At 35.3% G+C, this 24,452-nt stretch overlaps 1 protein-coding gene across 2 annotated transcripts in view; it reads left to right on the top strand.

Annotated features, from left to right (window-relative positions):
• Positions 1-23,528, top strand: part of NDFIP2 (Nedd4 family interacting protein 2) — a 46,229-nt gene extending 22,701 nt beyond the window's left edge. Inside the window, exons 4-9 of one of the 2 annotated variants that reach the window (XM_030270608.4) lie at positions 1,941-2,000; positions 5,001-5,088; positions 13,447-13,571; positions 16,671-16,737; positions 20,039-20,144; positions 21,990-23,528. In XM_030270608.4, the coding sequence (XP_030126468.2) occupies positions 1,941-2,000; positions 5,001-5,088; positions 13,447-13,571; positions 16,671-16,737; positions 20,039-20,142 (444 nt within the window). In that variant the 3' untranslated portion in view covers positions 20,143-20,144; positions 21,990-23,528. The remainder of the gene's footprint in view (positions 1-1,940; positions 2,001-5,000; positions 5,089-13,446; positions 13,572-16,670; positions 16,738-20,038; positions 20,145-21,989) is intronic. The other variant, XM_030270617.4, reaches the window with a different exon arrangement.
• The last annotated feature ends 924 nt before the right edge of the window (positions 23,529-24,452 follow it).

Genomic DNA, 24,452 nt, shown 5'->3' with positions numbered 1-24,452 from the left:
TGAAAATATTGGTCTGAGAAATAGCAATTTCTGGTGTGCCCTGAAGCAGTTTTATTATTCTTAGCCTTTGGTTAGAAGGGAAGGGAAAAGCCACTAGATTCAGCTCTCTTCAGTGGTGAGTGGGGGGAAGAAGGACAATGACTGAGCTTTACATGTTGTGGGAAGAGAAGTCTGGTTTTGATTCAGCTGGGAGGTAACTCTAGCAAGGATCAGAGTCTAAGTCAAAATAAGAAAAGGCAAAGATGAATGGAAGGCAATGGTATGGACAGAGAAGAAAGATTAGATGAGACAGCACGGAAAAGGGTTAACTGAGATTGGTGGAGAAAGGAACCCAAGTGGGGACAAAATGTAGTGCTGGGAAAGGAACAGAAGCTGGTGTGTGATAAAAGAAGACCGGGGAGGGAAAAGGAATCAGGAGGCAAGAGGCAAGAGAGTTTGATGCAGTGATGAAGTGAGAAATAAACTTTTTCACAGTCTGCTTTGCTAGAACATACAGAAGAGATTGAAATTCAAGAATGACATGCTGACACCACAATAATTTCATCTATGAAATACCAGTAGGAACACACTACCATTCCCCCAAAGCAGAGATGGACTGAAAGATTCTAGACTTATGGCAGTACTAAGTTACTGTCAGAAGTGTATCTGAAAGTTACATTCTTGCTGACTGCTGAAGAGCTCAAGTTTGTCAGTAATTCTGCTCAGTTTGCTTCTGTTTTTATTTTTTCTTTTTTTAAGCAAATACATGCACACACACAAGCTGTTCTAGAGAAACAGCATTAAGGTTGCAAAGTTGGAAAAAGTAAGAAATTATGAAGCTGAGTTTCAGCTTTGTGGATAATATTAAAATTATGTGCCAGTGCAGTTTTAATTACTGCTGTTTTAATTATCTTACCACATGATACTTCCACAAAATCCCTACCTTATTTAATACCTCTGGACTTACACTGAGATAGACTAAGACTGTGTAACAAGGCTGTCTTAATGTTGCAGATGGCTGTAATAAGAAAGAAGGCTCTTATTACAGTTTGAGTGGTGGTTTGCTGTCTTTAGGGGAAGGATTTAGCTCTGAATACTCATGGAAGAACAGATAAGTAACTTAATTATGTAACAGTAGTGCAAAGTTCAATTGTTTTCTCACTTTCACAAGTGACAGCTGCAGACATTATCTGACCTGCATGTTACGCACTTTGCAAAACATAGACAAATGATGTAACGTGTAGGTTTTTCAGTTTTTATTTTCAGCCTTATGAAATTAGTGCTCTTACAAATGTGAACTCTGTTCTAAGCTTCTGGTTTCTTCCTTGTAAACGAGGCTATATTGCCTCTTTACTGCAATAATGTGAACAGTTGAAAAAAGCTAAATGTCCTTATATTACCTTGAGCGATGTGTGAAGCTGATCTTTTTCATGGTGTGCTCCTAAGTGTGCAGTGAAAGTTCAAATCTACTCAGCAAAAGAGAGGAAAATGCCATGGAAGGCATTTTATTATGCAGCTTTCATAATTTCCCCCTGAAACATGTAGGCCTCTTCAAAAGATCCTGAATGTGATCATATGAAATACTTTATCATAGGCCCTGTATTAACAGGTAATATAAAAAATCCAAACATAACATTTAATGAAACTTTTAATAATTTTATTATTTGTCTAGCTTATCTTGCAGGAATAGATTGTGTAACAATATGTACTCCTTTTAAATGCTCTGAGATACCTCATTTTATCAAAGAAATTGTACTAGCCCTGTGTCATCACTAGTGATGGCATTACTTATCCTGGCTTTTTCTTTTCAAATTCTTAAGGTCAGTTTTGAAAGGGCAACTTAAATGGACAAAAATGCTGCTAACAGTTTAATGACTTTGTTTGTATGTTGCAATGAATGGCTTTTACTTAATGCTTTTCAGTTGCATTTGTCTTATGTTTTTCTGTTTTTACATGCTTAGCACGCCCAGTTTAGGGAATCTAGGAGTCTGTTTGATGAAATATTCCTCAGTCGTCCAGAGGTATGGTATAGTTCTCTCTAGTTTAGACTTTGCTATGAATTTTCCTGCTGGCAAAAAAATGCTTCTGGGGTTAATTGTGCCTTTTACCCCCCATTATTAATTTCTCCCTCTTGGTTTGTATGCTGAAGGCATAATTTATGGGGTTTATTAAGTAATTTGACCATTTCCTCAGAGGTTTTTCTCTGTAAACATTGCATTGGGAAGAGTTAAATCAGTTTAGTGGTTCTTTACTTGATTAAGGTTGTTGTCTCCCTTTATGCCACGCTAGATTTCAGTTTGAAAAAAAGCTAAAAAACATTGAGGAGAAAAAACAGTCCTCCTCCTGAAGAGTACTACAGAGAGCACTGTAGTTTATGGGGGTTTAATAGATTCAACTTCAATAGATGCTGTGCATCATTTGATGCTCTTGTTTAGAGAAATAACTCTGTGTGACATGCCATTTATATTGATAATATAATTTGCTGTTCAGACATTTCGCTGGAGCAGTAAGTTTTCTGTTCCTACAGATGTCAACTTATTTAGAAAGCAAGAAATGCTGTCCATCTTCCTTAACTTGGCAAAATTTGTCAAAAATCCATGACATACTGAAACAATGTTACATATCTTATAGGTTTGTGTGTGTTGTGTTTACATTCTTATTAAAAAGAAAAATATAAATATATTACCTCATTGATAAAATTGTTATTATATAGCAGAAGTATTTAGTAAAAATCTGTTTAACTATAGGCATCACCATAGAGAACAGTTGTTCTTCATTGCCCCTTTTCATTCCTCAATGCATGGTGGCAAACAATTATATTTTGAAGAAAGATTACAGCAATTGACACCAAACAGATCAAGTGAGAGCAGTGAAAGACAGCCAGTATTAGTGGGGCTTGAGCAGTGATCAATTAGTGTTTTCTGACTGCAGGACTGCTCATAAAACCTCAAAATCCTAAATGATGTGGATATGGGCTGATTTAATTTGTTAGTATTCTAAGTATTTAATTTCTTAAGCACTCATCTTTGTATGCTGGTTTTTGGAGACAGTAAAGAGAACTCAGTTTCATCTTCCTTTTTGACATGGTGTGTGATAAATTAATACTTGTTCACGCTTAATACAACCATGCTTCTTGCAAATATCTGTTGTCTTGTTCCTGAGCTGTATTTATTGACCAGTCTTTCTCACATGTGCAAGGCTCAGAGAGAGGCCTCTGCTAAATTTCTTACTGTCATTGAGCAAAGTTTTCTTTTTTCTGAGGCAACTTTTACATGGAGCATAATTCACTAGTTATTTTGGAAATGCCAGTACGAAGTACAGTAGTTAGCAGACGTTTTTTAAAAAGTCCAAAATTATTATGTATGGGGTTTTGTAGACCTTGTGAATATGCCTTTTTTTTTTGTCTGACTTGAAAAAGGAAGTTTTATGGCATGCATTTCAGAGATAAACACATTCAAATACAGCTCTTTTTTTAATGCTTTTTCAGCCCTTCTTTCCTTCCCGTTCCTTTTCTCTCCATCAGTCTTGTATCTGCAGCAAAGTTGAGCTAAACAAACTGATGCTTTCTTAGTCACTTAAGATGATCATTTAGGAGTACCTGAGTTGAATTATAGCCCCTTAGAATTGTTTAACTGGCTTTTTGTGCTTCCTTTGGAATCGTCTGTATGAATAGCACTGTTTTTAAAGTAAGTTATCTGATACAGTGTCTTGGTTAATTAATCTGAAATACAGAGCAGAGCTGGAATTTCATGGCTGTATTACTAAAGGTGAATCTGACTGCTCTGAGTTGGTACAGCAGTTGTTCGAGTATGTTTTTAACCTAATTGCTATATTGCCTATTTTGCTCTATTGACAAAGGAAAACCTGTGACAGAACTTTAGATCACTGTGGTTTTTTAATGCCCTTTTAGTCATAAACATTATTTCTGTAGTAAGTGCTTGTGGGTGGAACAGCCAGGTAAATTTCGCTTGATCTCTCTTGATTCATTTGTTTTTATAGGAAATTTTTTATGCCAGTTCCAATACATTATGGTAATAGGAGGAAAAGTTAGGAAAAGAATGTTACCTGTGCTTCTATTTAGACCATTTGATTGCTGCTACTGACAACATTATTTGACTTGTATCATCCTGCATTGTTTTGATGTTACTCATATAAGTATACAAATGGTGTTTAATTTGTGTTAGTTTAAATCAGGCTCTTTAAGAAGTTCTGTCATTGTGAAAAATTTTTGTGTTTGCCAGTCTAGAGCTGGAGCAATGTTCCACCTGTGCCTAGAACTGCATATATAATACCTGCCAAGTTCTGTTGAAAATCAAGGGCTGAGAAACAAAGCAGCTCTCACTTTCAGTATTTTAAGGTCCAACATTTTCACCCAATAGAAGAAATCTTTGGATCGTTTTGACTGATGTCTCTGTTTGCTTTTGTTTGACTTCCAAGTGCTGTGCCTTTTGAGTTTAGAAGCCTTTTAGACACATTTAATGTGCTCGCGCCCTCTAGTGACCCTGGAGGTGTTCTTTGCCTTGATTATGTTTTGCTGTGGGTTATAAAATTGGCTAGTGCAGTGCCATTGCATCAGCACTCGATTTTAGGATACTAATCTTATTTTATTTTATATTACGGAAATTATTAGAAGACCTTTCCAGCAGGAAAAATATAGAGCATACTGTGTGATGTCTTTTCAAAAAAATACTTAAAGTTTGGCTACATATCAAGATAGTTACATTTTTAAAAAATGTATGTTGCTTTTGATTGTCAAAGTACTAATCTGAAATAATTCTACCTTCATTTAAGATGAATAGACAGTATGTGCATATCTTCTACAGAAAATTTGGGCTATGTCAATATAAGCAACAAATAAAACTTGTTTTATAGTTATAAATTATTTTTTTAAAAACTTCCTTTATGTGGACATGTTGCAGAAATGTCAATTTTCTTCCAGCTTTAGAAACATGATTAATACTTTATCCTATAGATAGTCATTCTAAACTTTTCACTAAATTATTACTAACCTGTAAATCCAGGAAGAAGAGTATCCACCACGGGATGATTTCAGTGATGCAGATCAGCTTAGAGTGGGCAATGATGGCATCTTCATGTTGGCATTTTTCAGTAAGTTATCTTGTATCCCAGACCTACTGAGGTATATCTTAATTGTACCTTTTTCCTATGGAATATAAAAGAGAGCTGTGATAAATTGCATTAATGTACTGTAATGAACAGATTTTTCTGCCTGTGCTCAGATATAAACACTTCCTGTTCCAGATTCCACAAATCTGTTGCCTTTTTTTGGTGGCATCTGTTACAGATAAGGGGACAAAGCAAAATCATAGTAAATGCTTGAAAGTCTAGCACTGGAAATTCTGTCATCTTCTAGTTGGACCACCAACTTGAATTAAAAGCCAGCTCACATAAATCTGGCAATTGATTTTTAACTAGAAAAAATTTGAGAGAGGTGATGGGCTGTATGAATTTGATGGTGTTTAGTGAATTAAACAGCCATGGATTGATTTTTGGAGAAAATCCAACCATACTCATTTTCAGGTTGAACTAACCACTGTTTATATAAAAGTGCATTGTCTTCAGGTAACCTCTGATTTCAACCAGCCCTCCTGTAGCTCTTTGTCATATACTATGTGTACACTGTGCATGCCTTGTAACTTGTGTACTCTGTTAAGCAAAGTTAGGTTTAGCAACTAGAAGCTGTTTCTATGAGGAAACTGTGTTAGTTTTACCAATTACTTATTTCTTTTGAATTTCTGAGCGTTTTTTCTCTTTCTGAAATAAATGTTTGGCAACCTGGATGGAAGTTTGGTGTTGAGGATATATCTGTTCTGCTGAGAATTCATCATTATTAAAGCTGGTTGATTATCTACTGAAGTCTCCATTATGTCTTTTAACCTAGCTTTCATAGTAGTTCTTCTGTAATCTTTTTTGCAATCTCTGTAACTGTTGCAGATGCAGGGTACACCTTTCACAGAAGGTGTTGGTGTATGATGCGGTGTTTGCATCTTGGGATAAAAATATATGTGTCTGCCTCACAAAACAAATCTGTGAAGATGTTTATAGAGAGCAAAGTGAAATCTGTAGTCTGATCTCTTTCTGTGGTTGGAGCATAAAAAGAGTATATTCTTGGGGGCAAAAGGAAGTGTGATTTAATTTTTCTTTTTTGCTTTATTTTCCTCTCCCTTTTCTATCTTTTATAACTTTTTGTATTTAACCTGTTTAGATCCTTTATTGTGTGAACTTGTTCTTCCTTTTAAATTCTGCTTCAGGCCTTCATTAGCACTGCACTAGGAGGCCAAGGGGATTGTTTGCTTTAATATGTTTTAAGTCCTTTAAGTCACAGGTGTCCAAAATTGCATGCCCAGAACCTGGTATCCACCTTCAAGAATGCAAGTATGTACTTGGATAAATTGCCAACCTTCTCTTCAAATAGATATTTAGCTGAGTCTGAGTGCACAAAACAGTACTCTTACACACTGGACAAAAATACTCTGTAGATCATAATTTTTCATGATTGTTCTGAGACTATTTTATTGCAGACTTTGCTTACCTATGAAGGAAATGCATAAAATGAGTGTGCACACACTGTAAGGTGTTTATGCAAATGTGTTTTTAATTGGAATGTGTTGGTTATTATGGATACTGGTTACACAGGGCTATATGGTTACATAGGGAAATTGGTAAACTTGCTGTTTGTGCTCATAGTATGAGGAGTTCACAAAAACAGTTATAGGTAGTAATAGACCTGAGATATTAGTTTTTAGTAGTTTTTCTTAGGAAAATGGCAAATTAAATTAAAAATGAGCTTAACATAATGAGGGTATATTTAATATGTGGATTGTGTATTCATGTTTATCTAAAAAGGAGATAAAAGTCTCCAGAAAGTTGATGTATATTGGTATAGGAGAGCAGCAATTAAAATGAAATTTATATTAAGGCTATCTTTTGGGTTTTTTTTCAGAGTGGGATATCTTTAAATTCTGCAAGTAGAGGTGGCAGATCACAGCCTCAAATTCTCTCACATAGTTAAAAAATGTAAGAGAACTGTATCAGGAGCTGTTCCCTAGTGAAAGGAGAGTGAACAAATATCTTGTTCCAAGTGTGCTCTCCTACCTCCTCCCTGACTGTCAAGTACAGCACTGGAAGATTTTGGGGATGGAAGCGGGGGCAGAGAGCTTTGTTTTAAGTATAAGAGTAAGTTAGCATTCTTTAATTTTATTTTATTCTCGTGAAGTGTAGCTAAATAAACTTTTTACTGAGCTTACCTGCACATTGCAGTCACTTAGCGATATGTAGCCACCATCTAGTGGTAGCTGCCCACGTTGCATGAAATCGCTGTCTCCAGGCCATCTAGTGGCCAGACCTGTTTTTTTGGGGGGGGTTTTGGTTTTTTTAGGAGGTGCATTGCCAATTATAGATCTGTTTCCCATCTAAGCTATAATGTTTAATTCTGTTTAGCAGGACTAAACAGAATAAGACAATACACACTAAAGAAGTGAAGTTCTTTGCAGGAAGAGGTGTATTTTTTAGCTTGATCCAGAAACTTGGTGAAAAAAATTGGAACACCAGCCCATTTTATTTCTAATATATGGTAAAATCATGTTTCAGGAAATAGTCTGTGATTATGTTGGTGGGCTAAGAATCTGCTCTCCAATGGTCAGGACTGGTGTCTGCCAGCTTGTTATTTTGAGGGAAATGAATATATATGTGAATGCATTCATTTTGCTATGAATGCAACATGGAAAAAAAATTGCTACCAGACCACTTCATGTGTTATTTTTTGTTTTGTATTTTTAAGTCAGCTGTGCCTTAGACAGCATGGTAGAAATTTTATAGAATGCCAGAGGAAGTTAGTGAGTTTCTCAGAGTATTTTTTTTTGTATGCGCAACCAGAGAGAGGAATTTCTGAACTGTATCTTTCCAATTTGAACACAGCTGTAATTGTGATAGACCAAGTAACTGTCATGAACAAATAGGTTTGGTTTTCATGCTTAATCTGCCTGTAGTAGAAGTCTTTGGAATTATGTCTGATAAACTCATACTGTTGAGTTATCTGAAGGTGGTCCTTTTGGATGTTATTAAAAGGCTTATATGGTTTTCCTTTCTATTTAAGGAATGCTTTAGAACCAGCCTTTTTTCCAGTGGACCCCAAGAGGAATTGTGGAGCTTATCTGAATTCTTTGAAACCATGTAAGGGAGTCTTGAGTTGTCCCTACAAGATAGGAAAAATGAATTTGAACTTCACAGATAGGTTAATAAGGAGATAAAAATAGAGAAAAGTGTTCAGTAGTACAACCAAAGCTTAAATTCTCATACAAAAATCTGAGACAAACCTTTTTGAACATCTAGTCTATTTAAGCACTGTGCTGTAATCACAGCAATAAAATCTGTTTTTACAGGGAAATATAAATGTACATAGTGTCCTAGACACTATACTGGAACAGAAAATAACCATAACAAAGTTTTGTAAATTAAGGTTCACACAGTTTTCAAAACTGTAAAGTGTCTCAAACAGTCAATAAACTGCACACAAGTTGGGATATCTACTTTGGGGTTTCAAGGGGACCCAAGTTGGAAGGCAGAGTTGTAGCACAAGCTCAGGATGAGCACAGTCTCCTTGCGTATGTTTCCTGAGGAATGGTAAGCATGGTTGAAATTCCCATGGGAGGCTTCCTCTGTGTAACTTTAGGAAACCTGACTTCTATATGTCTATATCACAAATATTATGCAGGTTTCCCTTGGTCATGTAAGAGAAGCTGAGGGGAAGTTACTTCATTAAAATTTTACATGTTGGTAGATAAACTGTTTTGAGTTCTTATTTCTCTCTGGTTATTAGGGGCAGCTGAGCTGACCTTTATACGCAGTCACCTAACTTCTTTCTTACTGTAGAAACAATTTGACTTACATAGTTTTTCTGTATGCATTAGATATACAAAACAATTGGAATTAGGAAGCTTCTAGTTGGGTAGTAAGAAAAGCATAGCAACAAGAGTAATGAAGAAGTAGGAATAAATTGCCAAAGAATGTTTCTGAACATTAATCACTAAGAAAAAAAATTATCTATTTTCTCTGGGAGCTGGCAGCCAACATTTCTGGTGATCATCATCAGTCTGTAAGTGAACCCTTAGGATGGAGCAAAGGTATATATCCCAGTTAAAGAATGGAACAAATTTTATGCAGGAGTAGGAAGAACAATTCTAGTGGCATGAAGACCTGGAGAGGATTGTTTATTATTGCAGTATGCTTAGTAAGTCTAGGCCAGATATAAAGCATTAAGCTCATTGGTGCTTGCTATATATTAAAATAGTAAGTAAATGAACAAACAAATTGTGGAGTAAAGGCTATAACTGAGCATAAGTTGCTTTTTGTGTGTGTAGTTGCCATTATAATCTTTTTACAGGCTTGAGTCATAGCTAAAATGTGGAACACAAAGCTTCAGATCAGTTTTACTGGCTTCTTTTCATGATACTTAAAAACTTAAGTGATTAATGTGTAGTTGTAGAAAGCTAAGTAAAAAAGATTAGCAGGTGAAGTACTGGAGCAGCTGAGGAAAAATCACAATGTAATGTGCTTGTCATTATTGTTTAATCCAATGTATATCAAAATGTACAACTCAAAAGTCTTGTACTCAGTGTTTTGGTTAGGGCTATTTTACTGAAAACCTTAAGGAGAAATACAGCAAAAATGTAGGGACTGCATTGGATCACAAACACTCTTTATTAAAAAAGACCTTTAGTCCAGCCCTCCTCCTCCCAAAAGCCCGTTTCTTAAGTGGATCATTGTGACCCACATAGTCTTGAGGAGATAATGCTAAAGCTTATATTCTTCCTATGTGAATTACATGTATATGGACTTTTTCCTCTTGTAATCACCTCAGGAATTATAAAATTCAAAAATGATACTTTTATCAGTCCCACTTCTCTGCATGGTGCTAGAGTGTTAAAAGTAGATACTGAAATCATGATGCCAGTGCAGTCAGCATGAGTTTAGTCTAAATGTCTGAAATGTGTTGACAGTAATTGAAAGTTGACAGTAATTGACAGTAATTGAAAGTTGGGCTCAAGTAGGCATGTAATCACTTTTGGGATAGAAAACAATTCTTGCTCAGCGGTTTGATTGGCAGTGGAGATCTACAGGATGCACACAGAATCTAGCTGTGTGAAGAAAATGGGCAAGCAGAAGATAAGAATTCTTTTTTAGGGTCATGATGTGGTTGTGGCAACTCATCAAATTTTTCCCCCTCAGCTGTAGGGATGACTTTCCTCATGACAGCACGTTATTAGTGTCACGGCAATTACATTGTCTGTGCAGAAATGTCATGGAAGCTGATGTTGTATGACGTATGAGTGAGGTAATCTCTTGAATAGCTGAGCAGTGTCATTTACATTTCACAAAGTAAGTGGATGCAGAAAAATAGTGGAGGATAGCATTTGTTACAGCAAGGAACTTGTACAACAACTTAATTGTCTCTAGTAGAGAGAGAAGGAAGTTTGTAATTCTAGAGAAATTAGTGCATAATTCCTTTTACTGGTCACTCCCTTCACTGGCCTATTTTCTCCCTCAGCTTGATGGGGGAGCTTGTATTATGGCTTATCTATGACAACATAGGGATGAAAATTATGAAGAACTTTCATCACAATAATAAATTGAGACAGGAATTAACTGCAGTAACTCTTACCAGATGCAGTGTAAGCTATAAAGCTCAGAGCTTGTGTGGCGGACAGAAGATACACATGGATGCACATGATGGAAAAAGATATACAGATGGGCAAATGAGGCTGATCTTCACGTAGAGAAAAGCAATTGGAAGGAACTGCTGTCTGCTCAGAAGATGCATTTCTGAAAGCAAATATTGTATTTTGTAACCAGAATGAGACAAGGAGAATGATTTTCAAAGTAGTAGCAGAACATGGGATGTAAGAGTGTAGTAATGGGAAGGATGGAAAACATGTAGACATTATTCTTGCCCTTCTTAAGTTTGTTAAAATGATGAAACATCAAGGCAGTGTTGGGAGAATCTCCCTGATTGCCTGTGTTTTAGAGTGGTGGAAGTAACATGTTCCTTGTGCTGCTGAAGACACAGATTTTTTATTAGGTCCTCACTGTTCAAGTTTTCTATCAAATGGTTACAGATAAAAATTTAAATAATGAGATTTTTCTTCTCTATGTACTTCAGTTTTATTGGAATGTGTGGACTTGCATAGTTTGCAACTTCTATAAGGTTTATGTCTTCCCTGCTTGTATTTGCTGCTTATGTAACTTGATAGAACAGCAGACTTATTAGAGAGAAAAAATCCTTACTATGAACAAGACTGGAACAATGCTGATGCCTTTACTTTCAAGAGTTGAGCAAATACCTTGATATTAAATATCCATCAAATACTTATGGAGTGACTTATGCATTCTATTTTGAATATTCCTTTAGTTCAAGTTGAAAGTTGGGTAAAATTGTTAGTGGTCCACTTTAATTATAAAAACTTATTTTCCCCCTCTTATATTTGATTAGGAAATCTCTAATTTTTATAATGCATTTACAAATGAGATAATTTAAAAAATTTATATCTGTAAAAATTGTACATATTCTGAGAATTTCTCTAGTCCTCATAGACCATTAGAATCTTTGTAAGATACCTGTCTTTAGGTATGCCTAACTATAATCAAAGTCACCCATAGTAGCTTGAGTAGTGGGGAGAAAGAGCAGTGAGCTCTTACGCTGAGGCAGGATCAGAGAATGCAGTGAATAAGGAGCTTTTGAAATCTGTTACTATTAAAGGATGGTGGATTTGGAGAGCTTGTTTAAAATAGGGAAATCAAAACAGTTTATCTAGGCTCTCTCAAATGTAAATGTGTCTTGGAAGGATAGGTTAATGTTCCGGGTCACAACGTTGTTCTGTAGGGTTTTTTTTTTTTAGTGGGGGTTGGATTGGTTTTGTTTTTCTCCTCTGCAGATGCCAATCAGCATCTGTTCAAAGTTGTGGGGATTTTTTAAATTTTGTTTTTTGGGGTCCTTTTAGATTAGTAATTAGTATAAAAGTAAGAATTCTTGTTGCCACCATCTGTTACCCACGTCTTTGACCTATGCAAGATGTTTTTCCACTTTGTACTAAATGACTATTTTGACGTGAAGCCTTCCAAAACTTTTGGAACTTCAGTGTGTTTAAAGTTCGTGGAATCCTACTGCAGTTTTACAGACCTAATTTTGCATTTGTGAGCATATCATTGCATCTTCATGTAGATTATTGTAAGAATTGTAAGAAGGTTTTAAAGTATAAAAATAGTGGGTTTTTATAGATAGTATTTCAAAATGCTTTAATTAAAGAACACTATTGAGCAATTTTCTGTTCCTAGTTGTGTGTTCAAACTTTAACTGAAGAGACAGACTCAGAATTTAATGTCTGAATTTTATGTAGCTAAGTTTGGGATTTAAAACATTTAGGATTTGTAGGCAGGGGTTTTGTTCCCCTCTGCCCCTCTTCCATTCCTCTTTCCCTCCTCTGTGATTCTTGTGTTTACTGTGGAGTTCCCTAATGTTTTCAATTTTCTGCTGTCATGTTCTCTCCAGAATTCCTGAGTTACCTTCTTCTACCAGTTCCTGCAGCTCTTCTGTTTGGTGGTTTTCTTTTTGGATGCCCTCACTGATTCCCAAGCTGGGCCATTCCCCTAATTGTGAATTCTCACACTCTGATGTAATGCATGCAACCTGATGTCAATACAGACAGTGCTGATCACTGAGTACATATGCAGATATGAAACTTTAATTTGTTAAGCTGGGGGCTGTGTAAAAGTGTTAATTAAAGCAATAGTGGAAGTTATGCTCAATGTCCTGTTTATGCATTGATTTTTTTTAACTTCTGTGTAAAGCTTCCAAGGCTTCCTATGTTTTATGAATATAGATCTAAAAGAGAAGGTATGAATATAGATCTAAAAGAGACCCATGAAATATCATCTTCTCAACTTACCTTTGTATCTATACTAAGTTTTTGGAGCAAGAATGGATGCTTTTATTCTGTTTGATCCAAACTGGATAAAGCTGAATATACAGCCTTGATACATGCACGTATGTGTGCATATAACTATATTTTTGGTTATAAAAGTGTAGAAAGGGTTTTTGGTCTTTGTTTTAATCCGAATCTTGTATGTTGTAGTCCTTTTTGTGAATTTATTTTTCTTTGTCCAGTATAATCTGGCTAGGTGTCTTTTGCAGTATAATACTTTCTTTTATGTTGGAATTCTCTCTTGTGTAAAGTAGTAGGTTCCAGCCTGTTTACCATTTGCTTTGTCACTAAGTGACTCTACCATGGGGAATGTCTGGGTTCAAAGTCAACCTCTGAAAGCCTGAATTACCGGAAGAGAATTAACTGACTGTGTAAGCGTGTCTGTAGCAGTTTAAAAGTGAAATTACTGTTAAGTCTGTTTGCTTAGCTATACAGATTAACAGAAGCTACTGTTTCTTTTATTTTATAGTGGCATTTATTTTCAACTGGATTGGATTTTGTTTATCCTTCTGTATAACAAATACCATAGCTGGAAGGTATGGTGCAATCTGTGGATTTGGTCTCTCCCTGATCAAATGGATTCTCATTGTACGGGTATGTTTCTTGATTCACACTGTACAGATTCTTTAGAACAAACCCATAACAAGTTATTCAAGGATATAATAAGGGAATTGAAAACCAGTATTTTTTCTTTTTTTACCTGATACAGCATTTGATGTTCACATTTCCACTAAAATAAATGCTGAATGACTCATTCCTTGTACAAGAATTTAAAAGTCTGCAGAAGAAATGGAACAAGTACCTAAAATATCACTGGTATTATAGTGTCATGTATAAAAGATTTATAAATGTCTTAGCCTGTTGGGAAGGGAATATAAGAAAGCATTTCTTCCTTGTATTTGATTCTTTGTTCCTTGTAAGATACATATGGGATCAAGTCCAACTTAAATATGGAGTTAGTCACATTTTTACCATCTTAAATACTTGATTCTTAATTTTTTCATTGCAAAACTAGATACTTTTCCAAAAGGCACATTAGCTGAAAGCAAGTTACTTAGCTAAGTGGATGCTAGATGAAATATAATGCTGCTTTCTGAACTTGAATTCTGCTTATCTGTGAAACACAGCATTTAAAATCCTGTCCTTTTTAATGAAGAGAAAAAATCCCGGATAACTTAGATATCTTTCATATTCTGCCATCAATGACCTTTTTTAAATGTTTTTTTTTCCTCTGTGTCTGTTAGTAACTTGATTATTCTGCCATCAATGACCTTTTTTAAATGTTTTTTTTTCCTCTGTGTCTGTTAGTAACTTGATTTAGTCTTAGCATGATAGTAAAAAGATTGTTGAAAGATTGCATGGTCCTTCCTGGACATGTACGATATCCTTCTTAGAGCTTTTTTTAAAATTTCCTTTTTGTTCATTCAGAGCAGGGAAATGCTGCTGGACCAGATGTGATTCTGGTGTATTTGTTGGAATTCAGGGGCAGAGATGGAATTTATCTTAATGGAGAGAGAAGACATAAATTTTTCAGCTCTGCGTTTGTTTGGGATATTTTCAGCTTCCCTTAAGGCATACTGAACAGAGGGCAGAAATTGCTTATTATGTCAGTTTTATTATTCCTCTCTGCTGGAAAATATGCTCCAAACAAATATAAAAATTAATATATGCTAAAGTTCCTTGTAGAATCACTGTGTTCTAGACTATAATTAAGTTACTATATGCAACCCAATACTAATTCAAAAATCTTAGAGCTGGCCAATTCCAAGACCTCAGGGGTGGGGTTTTTCATAATGAAGATCATCATGTTCCTCTATTGTCCCCCTTCCCAGAGATAAGAGCAGAAAGCTCATGAGGTGTGTGTTGACTGTCATTTTAATGGTGACACACAAGCAGGCCTGTGTGCACCAAATTGTTCTGTTCCTTTCTTTCAAGCTCTTCCAAAGGCTTGTGTTACCCTTTTTCACTCAGGGTCAGTAGTGCAAAACTTTTTGGTGTCTAAACATCCTGAATTAATGTATGCTTGATCTGTATCAATTTTTACTGGGGCGGGGTGAAGGAGAAGGGTAGGGGCAACAAAAGCACAATTTTACTATTGAGGAAGTTCTGCAACCATGGCTGATTCTGCCCAAGGAGTGTAGGAGAGGAGAGTAATGCGCATGGGCAAGTATTTGATTGTTGGTATTTGGTAAATCTTCTTTCCAATTAATGTGAATTAATGGAAAAGTATATTGATATATTTGTGTATATATATATTTTTATGCATGCATGTATAATGTTTAGAGAATTGAAAATACTGACTAAAAAGTGAGATGGGATCAATGTCACTGTGTTGTCAAAATCCTAGGAAATGAGTATTTATATATGGATAATGAAAACACCAATTCTTTAGTTCAACTTAGCAGTTCTGTTTCTTGCTATTTTTTCTTTGATGATAGAAATTAATATTCATACTCTTACATAAGTATACTCTTATATACTCATATAAGATTAAACTCAAGGAGTTCACATAATCTGTCTTATTTTGGAGCAAACTGTGGATTAATTGGAGAAAAAAAGCCAGCTTTCTCTACAGTTCTTTATGTGTCATAGATTTTCATCTGGTTGCATATGTGGCCCAGTATCTTTTTTTTGGTTGGGGCTTTTTTTGTTGGGTTTCTTTGTTTTGTTGTTTTTGGGGGGTTCTTTTGTTTGTTCAGGGTTTTTTATTTCCCCTCTATTACTTCTTGGTTGATACACTGAAATGTCCTAGAAAGGGCAAATAGGAAGCACTAAGCACAAAAGTCAGGATGCAGTAAACGTAATGAATGATCGCAGAGTGGAAAGTGTATAGAAAGCGTGCAGAGCTGCTGAGTAGATTGTTTTACTCCTTCTGGCAACTCTTCAGCCATCTCCCCATCTCCCTACTTTTTGTGGGGGTTTTGGAGACATTTGATTAGTCCTTTTATCAGTGAAGCATGAAGTCTGGGGTCTGGTAAAGGCACAGATACCTGTCTCCAGTACGATCACACCCTGCCCTCCAGCTGCCTCCCACATCACAGGGAGGACAAAACTGTCTGCCATGGTCCTCGCAGGAACAGTTGAAATGGCACTTCAAGGTTCATTTAGTTGCGTTCAGCTCACTGCTAGGAACTGAATGCTGGTTTGAAAATGAAAAGACTTTAATGAGTTGGAGGTCTTTATGGGGCTGGTATTCATGGCAGCGATTAACAGTAGGGGGTATACAGAAGGTCAAAAGCTCTTCTTTTGTAGGGTCAGCAGAACATCCCTGTCTGATAAGATTAAACTAATGTGGCTTTTCGTGTTAATATCTAAAGCAGCAGGCTGCTGTAATGTGTTTGGGATGGCAGGCACTGGGGGGAAAAGAGGAAAATCAACAAGTGGTGATTCATTATAATAAAAAATATCAGATTACTGGAAAGTAATACAAGGGTGTTGTCATATATATATTTTACATGGGTACACACACTTATTTTTTAAAGATTTTTAATTACTTTGCTGCAAACCAACTGACAATAGAAGTGTTTTATTTGTGTATTAGACTGCTGTACATACACTACTTTTGCATTTTAGTAGGATACATTAATTTTATTATAACTTGCTTTTTCTCTATGCTTTCTCTATTTGCATAGTGCATTAAATATGTCTTAGTCATCTATCTTACTGCAGCTAAGCCTTGTGTGTGAATTTCAGTTTTCAGATTATTTTACTGGATATTTCAATGGACAGTACTGGCTTTGGTGGATATTTCTCGTACTTGGTAAGTGGCAGGTGAATTAATTTATGTTTTGATGTGGAATTACTCAAAGATGAACCGTATAATTGTAAATAAGAGTTTTGTAACATGTTTAGCTATGTGCTTTTCCTTAGCTGTTGATAGTTTTGTATGTTGTTTTTATTTCTGTAGTATTAATGAGGTTATTGGTTGCCATAGTGGTGTTATTGTGTAAACTATGGACTATTCAAATACTCTTCAGCTCAAAAATTTTTGTTCTGCATAAGGGATTATGTGTAAAAGTGAGACTTGTAACTTGTGCTTTTTAAGCTGCTTCTACTGATCTAATGGTGCAGAACTGTGTAATGAAACTTTGGCATTATGTGATAAATAGTATTTACATGTATAAACCTAATATGTCAAGTATTAAATTTTAAGAAATGTGACTGAACCCAGGAAGGTGGAGTCTGCTGTCTTGTGCACAGGTCACAAAATGTCCTTTTTGAGTCCTTTGAAATGCAAACTGCATCAGCAGTTGCTCAGTAGGATGAGAGAATGGCTTCATGCTTGCTGATCACAGTGGTCCCATGATGTCAGCTTTCTCTTAAGAGCTCTGTCTGCCCTTATTTAAAGTCCTATGCACATAAAATTCTGCTTTTCTCTTTGTTTTTAATAAAGGTATACCAAAGCCCAACCACTATAACTTTAACTGTGGATTTTGTAATTTGAATATGGAATCTGGAGTGATTTTATTTTACAGAAGTGAGTGTTGGTATGCATTTAAATTTCTGTTTCCAGCTCTGGAAGCATAGTAAAATGTTGCTGATTCAGTAGGTGGCACTCTTCCCTTTGTGTCAATTGATTCAAGTGGCTAACAGCAAATGTTAGAATGCGGTGTTGAGTAAGTTAAGAAAAAAGACCAACTCTGAGATCTTCACTGTGATTCACTATTTATCTTGTAAGTAATGCTAGAAGTCTTAAAGAGCATTACAAAAAAATTTCTCTATCTGCCTTTTAGTAGTGTTCAAGGGCATTCATCAGACTTTATAATGCCCACCTTGCTCTGCTATTGTGCATTTGGTTGCTTGAAATACATAAAACCTGCAAATGCTGAACAGCTCACAGCATTGGTCCCTTGAATGTTTTCGTATTGTTTTAGGTTATTGTATTGAACTAGGTAAAATGACTCTTTGCAGGCATAAGCAGACATCGAAGTGAAATTACTCTTGCAGGCACAAACATCTCCAGATAAGTCTTTAATTAAAACCGAGCCCTGTGGTGCCTGAAATTGAGGTTTGACACCTTTTTTCATTAGGATGAAAATAGTGCTCTTCCCCTAGCACTCCCCTGGCCCCTGCATGTCTATGGAAAAAGCTGTGATTTTTATTTTTACTAGTCCTTTGCACATATTAAGGAAGTAGCTCACTTTAATTTGGGAAAGCTTTATTTTTGGTCTGAAGTGTCTGAGGATTTTTAATCTTTTCTTTAAATCACAAGTTTATGATATGCCTTCGAATAAAAAGCACTCTGAGGCATACAGTGTGCATCTGGCGGTCAGCATTCCCTTGACTTATGTATGTTTTGCATGAAGTATGCCAACAATATTTTTAAACTGATGAAGTGGCTTTATGGTATTGCTAGAACACCATAGAAGGAGCCTACCTAAAAGAGCTACTTAGCAGGACATGGAGGAGTATTGTCATGTCATGGGAACACTGCCAACCAGATCTGTGTTTTGTTGTTTTGGATAACCTTTTGTTAGAGCACACAAAGTAGTATGTCCAGCATCTCTCCAGAAGTGAATGAGTTGGAGTCTTTTTTTGCATAGCCCTTTGACATCCTTCAGCCCACCTACTGCCATCTCCTCTCTTCTGGTGTTCATCGATCTGTTTCTGCTCACTTTTCTTCTTTCAACATCTGGAAAAATCTGCTTGTGCATCACAAAAAAGCAAAGTGGTCCACTTCCAAAGAGCTGTCATGTATCAGTGAAAAAATTGGAGAGAGACAATTCTAAATTTTAAATTTAAATGTTAGCCAGTGTTTCTTATTGAGGAACACAATGGAAAGTGGGTTGTTTTTTCTTTCTTCCCTTAACAGAGAAATGTAAAATACGGGTTGAGCTTGGATTGATTTTCCAACATGTATAATGCAGAAAATATTCTATTAAACACCTAAAGAGCTGCCTGCCCTGATTTTGCTGTTTCAGCTTCTTTTCAGTTGAAAGGGGGGAACCTCTGGTAGCTTTTGGGTTGCAGGTTTTGTGGCAGACTTGCAGTCAAGATCTTACTGTTTTCTTCTCTATGCAGAATTCACCTTAGTCACAGAAATGTGTCCAGTTGAAGTTCCACTGGTTAGCAGAGTTCTGTTGTTGTTTGTTTTGGGGTTTTTTTTTTGTTTTTTTTTTTTTTTTTTTTTTTTGCATGCATGTCCTAAGGAAGTTTTGGTTTGGAAAAGGAAAGTTAAAAAAATCATAAAAATAATTTAGAGAGGAGTTGATCATTGGAGAAAATAATGGGCACACCCAGGATAGCATCCTGGAAGGAAAAGTGCATCATATAGGAAAGAAAATAATTAAATCTTCACTTTAGATTTTAATTTAAACCTTTGGAGTTTTAATGCACTTGTGTATATTCATATAAGCATTTATCTTCAAGGTTCCATTATTGCAAATGTAACTTCTCTGTGACTCTTGTGTACATCTTTTTCCTCTTAGCTGAAATATTCTTTCAAATGCAGTGAAATATAGATAATTTAAAAGCTTTTGAAATTTGGAGTTGACAAAAACTGTAATATTGACATATGTTGAGTAATTTTCTTTGGCAATTGTTCTTCCTCCTCTTGACTGGTGCTTTTTTTATACATGGTTAAATCCCAATTAATCTACTATAATTCATTGCTGGCTTCTTGCTAGAGCAATCCCGACTTTTTTTTTTCTCTCTTTTGACTCACAGTGCATTTATTGTGCATATTGCTAAAGGTACATTTTGTGAACCAGGTACTCTTCTAACACACCAGTAATTTATTTTGAGAGTTCTATTTGAAAAAAATTTGCAAATCAGATTCTTTTATGCTTCTGTATTTCTTTCATCTTTGTAAATATTTTCAAGCAATCTTTTTAGCAGATGACACTCGAACTGAAAATCACTAAACTTTGTGAAAAACCTTTCATAAAATTGAATCCTTGTATCATAAGATGAAAGTTGACTTATTCGTCATTCACAAATTCAACAACTAAAGACTTCAATTTACTTTGTAAGCTAGGTTTTAAAAATTATGTTAAGAGTAATGTGGGGTAGTGTGTATTTATGTTAATATCCTTAATCTTGTGCATTTTCTACATTTTCAGGACTCCTTCTGTTCTTTCGAGGCTTTGTTAATTACCTTAAAGTCAGAAATATGTCTGAAAGCATGGCAGCTGCTCACAGAACAAGATTTTTTTTCTTGTACTGAAGGTAAGCCATTCTTAGTGATGAGGTTATCTTTCCCAGGAAAATGAAGAAGAAAGAAATAATAAAAATAGATAATTAAACTTCTGTCACGAAGTAGAAGTTGCATGGTTTTTGAACATCTGTCATGAATATTGTACATATATTCTTCATGGGCTTGGAGACATGTGAAGTTTCCCACTTGAAAGGTAATAATGCAACCTCATTGCCTCCAGTCTTCCCTGGAACTAATGTTCAGCAACAAAAATTAGGAGGAACATGTTTTTTCTAAGGAACAGTATCTGCTGCTGTCAAGATACTGTCCTTTGTGCTGGAAAAACTGGCTTTAGTAGTCAACCTGTTGTCAGCAAGTTAGGAAGCACTAATCTGCCTGCATATTAAATCTGATTGACATGGGTCTGAACATGCAAACAATAGTTGAGTATTGTCTCTCTTTACATGACTGGCTTAAGACAGTCATGTACAAGTATGATTATTGTGTATGAAACAATGTGCTTTATGTATCCTTCAGGTAGCTGACTAATCAGTCTGGCACATAGCCACTATTTTTTTCTAATACTATTTATCCGTTAGGTGGATTTATTGGACTTCACTGTGTAACTTAAACCAGGGGTCTTTATTTGCACTCAACTTTTTTTATTTAAATTGCATGACAAGATAAATTTAAGCCTAGAAATAAGTATTGCAGCATTTTCATTGCTCTGCACTTTACTAAAAATGCTTAAAGACTGTTTTGACGTACCTAAAAAGCTATGTTTGCTATTAAAAAAAAAAAAAAAAAAAAAGTCTTCTATAAATTTTCCCCAGGATTGATCACAGGATCAATTTGAATTAACCTGCAACACACTTTTGAAGCCTAAAAACAGACTTGAAAAAAAAAACCTGGTTCTTTTTATATTAGACAAGACTAAACATTTTAAAACAGCTATACAATATACACTTGATGATGAAAAAGATCTATTAATGTAACTGTGGCATAATATTTCTTTTAAATGTGCTTTTTCTCCCCCCAAATTATGCAATAAGTTAATTAACTGAGCTGTATAATGCCTTTTAGCAACGAATATGAATTAGCAACTACATGGCAGCATTGCCTTCTTACAACAGTTAGATATGGCCTCTTTTCTTAGTGTTGTGGTAACCTCTTCAGAATACTGAAATTTGTAGATATAACTGAAAATATCTGTTAGCTTTCAATACAGTAAAGTTTAAAAGTACTATTTGAAAAACAGTTGTTAGGACTAAATGGTATTTGAGAACTGTAGTTTGATGAGAATAGTGAAAGTGTAGGATAATGCAGTCTGGGATTCCTTGCTCTTCTGCAGTTAGAATTCTGCATTGGGACAAAACACTGTTTCACCCAGGACTTACTGAAGTTAATGAGTTGTCCTATCAGAGTTCAGTGGCTTTGAATTTTTTCTTTACCTCTAAACATCACTGAGATGTGTGGGTTGTGGGCTCATAAGGTCTGTGGGATGTTTAGAGAGATAAACACATAAATATTATGCTTTTGAAGCATCTTAAGTACTGAAACAAGTTCAAATTAATTGCTATTACTTTTAAGTGTCCTTGTTCTTGCATAGATAAGTAAGCTCCTCTAAAGTGTCTCCTCTACACTAATTATTAGTTTTAATAAATAACAAATAACATCCCTAAAGTTGGAAATATTCTCAGGTGTTCTTTTGAAATCATAACAAAATAACAGTAAATTTTTGTGGATTTTCTCCCATCCTGACATGGGGGTGGGGAGGCTGCTGTTTTGCTTGCAAGGCAGGTTTGCTGGTCACATAGCAATGCTGCTTCTGGTGCGTCACAGCGATGAACTGAAGTACAATTTTTCTTTATCTCCAGACTGCATCGAACAGACATTCCTTTCCTATGCTGGTGTGAAACTTCCAGATCTCTAACCTTCCAAGTTAATAAGATAGAAGACTACTAAAACCAGAAGACAAATTAATGAAAATATGGCTGCAAAAATGAATGACAGGATGGCTTATGATCAAATACCAGTTCTGGTCATTCTAGTAAATATTTATAATTACTGCCTTTTGTTTTAGCACATTTGTATATGTGCTTGTTTAAAAGATAGTATTGAAATAAGAACAAACTATCTGTAAGTATAGATTAGGTACAGTCAGACTCGGTTAACCTGTGCTTGTTGTATCTGAAAGATTTGAGTGGTAACTTGTTTCACAGCTTGTATGTACCACTGACTTGGTGATCTGAACTTCTGAGTACAATGAAATGCATTAAATTATTCAGATTAACCAGTTCAGACAGTTTTTTTTATATAATTTAGATTCATCTAATGATTGTAAAGAACATTTTTAAGTTTACTAAATCCCAAAATTCCTTGTCACAAACTTATATTTGCCAATATTTTATTGAATTCAACCCAATATACTGGTTTGTGCTAAAACTGATACACTTTGAGTCCCCTGTAAATAACTCTGCATAAATGACCGTTTTAATTGCTTCTTAGGAAATATGTCAAAATATATTTTGTAACAGCATATTCTCTAAATTTTGTTTAATCTTAGAGCTATATACATATTTTTTGTTAATTGGCTATTAAAGGTTTAGTTAATAGTAGATGTAATTTCGGAGGATTGCATTCTTGAGGTCACTATAAATACAACATCCACATTGAGTGCTTCTCAAAAAAATCATACAACTACTTTATAATGCTTGTTTAGATTAAATACATTGCTATTTCATAAGAACAAATAAGTTTAAATGCAAGGTAATTTGGGAAGTAATCTATGAAGGGAAAAAAATCTTTTAAAGCTCTGAAAGTAGAAAATGTGTTTTACCTCTCCCTTTATTCATTAAAGGTATGCTATAATGTTCTTATCATCTCTTTAAGGGGTACTGTCTACCGTTCATGCACGTGTAGTTTCTTTTAAAGTTTGTGAAACTTATGCTTCTTCTTTAAATAGGAGAAGACATCTCTCAGTCCTTTGTACAACTGGAATCTCAGTTGCAAAAATACATTGGCTGTTGGTTGCACCTTTGAGGAAAAAAGTACAAATAGTTTCCTCCATTTTTCTTTTTAATTAGAATTCTGCTTTTTTATTACTAACATTAAAAACAGTGAGGTTTATGTTGTGTTAAGCTAGTGCTGTATTGAGTTTTTGTATCTATAATTAATGTTTAAAATATACATATGTAAACATTTTAATTTTCCTAATCTTTCAGAGATAACTGATAGTGACTAAAACTTTAGGGGCACCTCTACTTCTCAGCTTTTTATGGAAAGAAGGAAGTTAAGTATTATGTTCAATATCCTATTGGGATTTCCTTCTAAACTTCTGTTCTGTGTTCTTTTGCATTCATTGTTCAGATGAAAAAGAAGCAAATAATAAAGCATTGCTTTGTTTTGCTAATTAAGACTTAATGCCTTTTTGGGTTTTTTTTGTACTTCATGTTGAAAAAGGCACACTGCAGTATTTGTGTCAGCGTGGAATTACAGACAGATTATTCAGCAAAATAGGTACTAGCTGATCCTCCCTGCTCCTTTTCATCTCATGTTCTATGGCAACAAACTGTGAGGACATTTCTTATAAGGAGTTAATGTTAATGCAACCATGCAGAGCAGACAATGTTGCTTCATTTTCTATGCTTACCAGAATCAACTAGCACTATTTTTCAACTTTATTTTATAATTAATTTTCCCATATTAAGTAGCAACTTCTGGTAGAATTACTTCTGCTTGGTCCATGCATTTTATTGGAAGCTTCATATACATACTTTGTGTACTACTTTGGAAAAATTCTCATTTGGTCAGAAAGAATAGCAGGGTTAAAAATGTACACATTATCTAATCCTCTATAGTTGATGCATCAGTTTAGAAGCCTGAAATCTCATCAGCAGGAGGAAGGGAACTTGGACAGTATTTTCAAAGACTCTTCAATCTATTCCAGATGTGTCAAATGCTGCATATTTTCCTTGCTATTTCCTGTGAGCTTGGTTTGGAGCAGCTGGCTCTGTGGTCTAGAGACACCTGGCCAGCTTTGCTTTGTGTCTTAGGGGTGTGGGGGGAGAAGCTCCAGTATTGCAGGGAAGTTGACTGTAAACAGATTTTGCATGAATGCAAATAAGGCTTTGAAGCTTGGGACTAAAACATCTGAGGAGAGGAGGTGGGGAGAGAAAGTTGTGTTTTATTTGAGTAGATGGCACTGAAATCTTTCTAGTTTTGTCATCTACTTCTATTGCTATAGACACCACAGGAAGATTGACATCTTGAATGTGATTCAGGTAGCCTGTGGGACTCTATTAGCATATTTCAGAAATGATCAGACACTCACGCTTTCG

The sequence above is a fragment of the Taeniopygia guttata genome, chromosome 1, assembly GCF_048771995.1.
Source record: "Taeniopygia guttata chromosome 1, bTaeGut7.mat, whole genome shotgun sequence".
Lineage (NCBI taxonomy): Eukaryota > Metazoa > Chordata > Aves > Passeriformes > Estrildidae > Taeniopygia > Taeniopygia guttata.
Note: the sequence above shows the minus strand (reverse complement) of the source record. Positions and strands in the feature narration are given on the sequence as shown.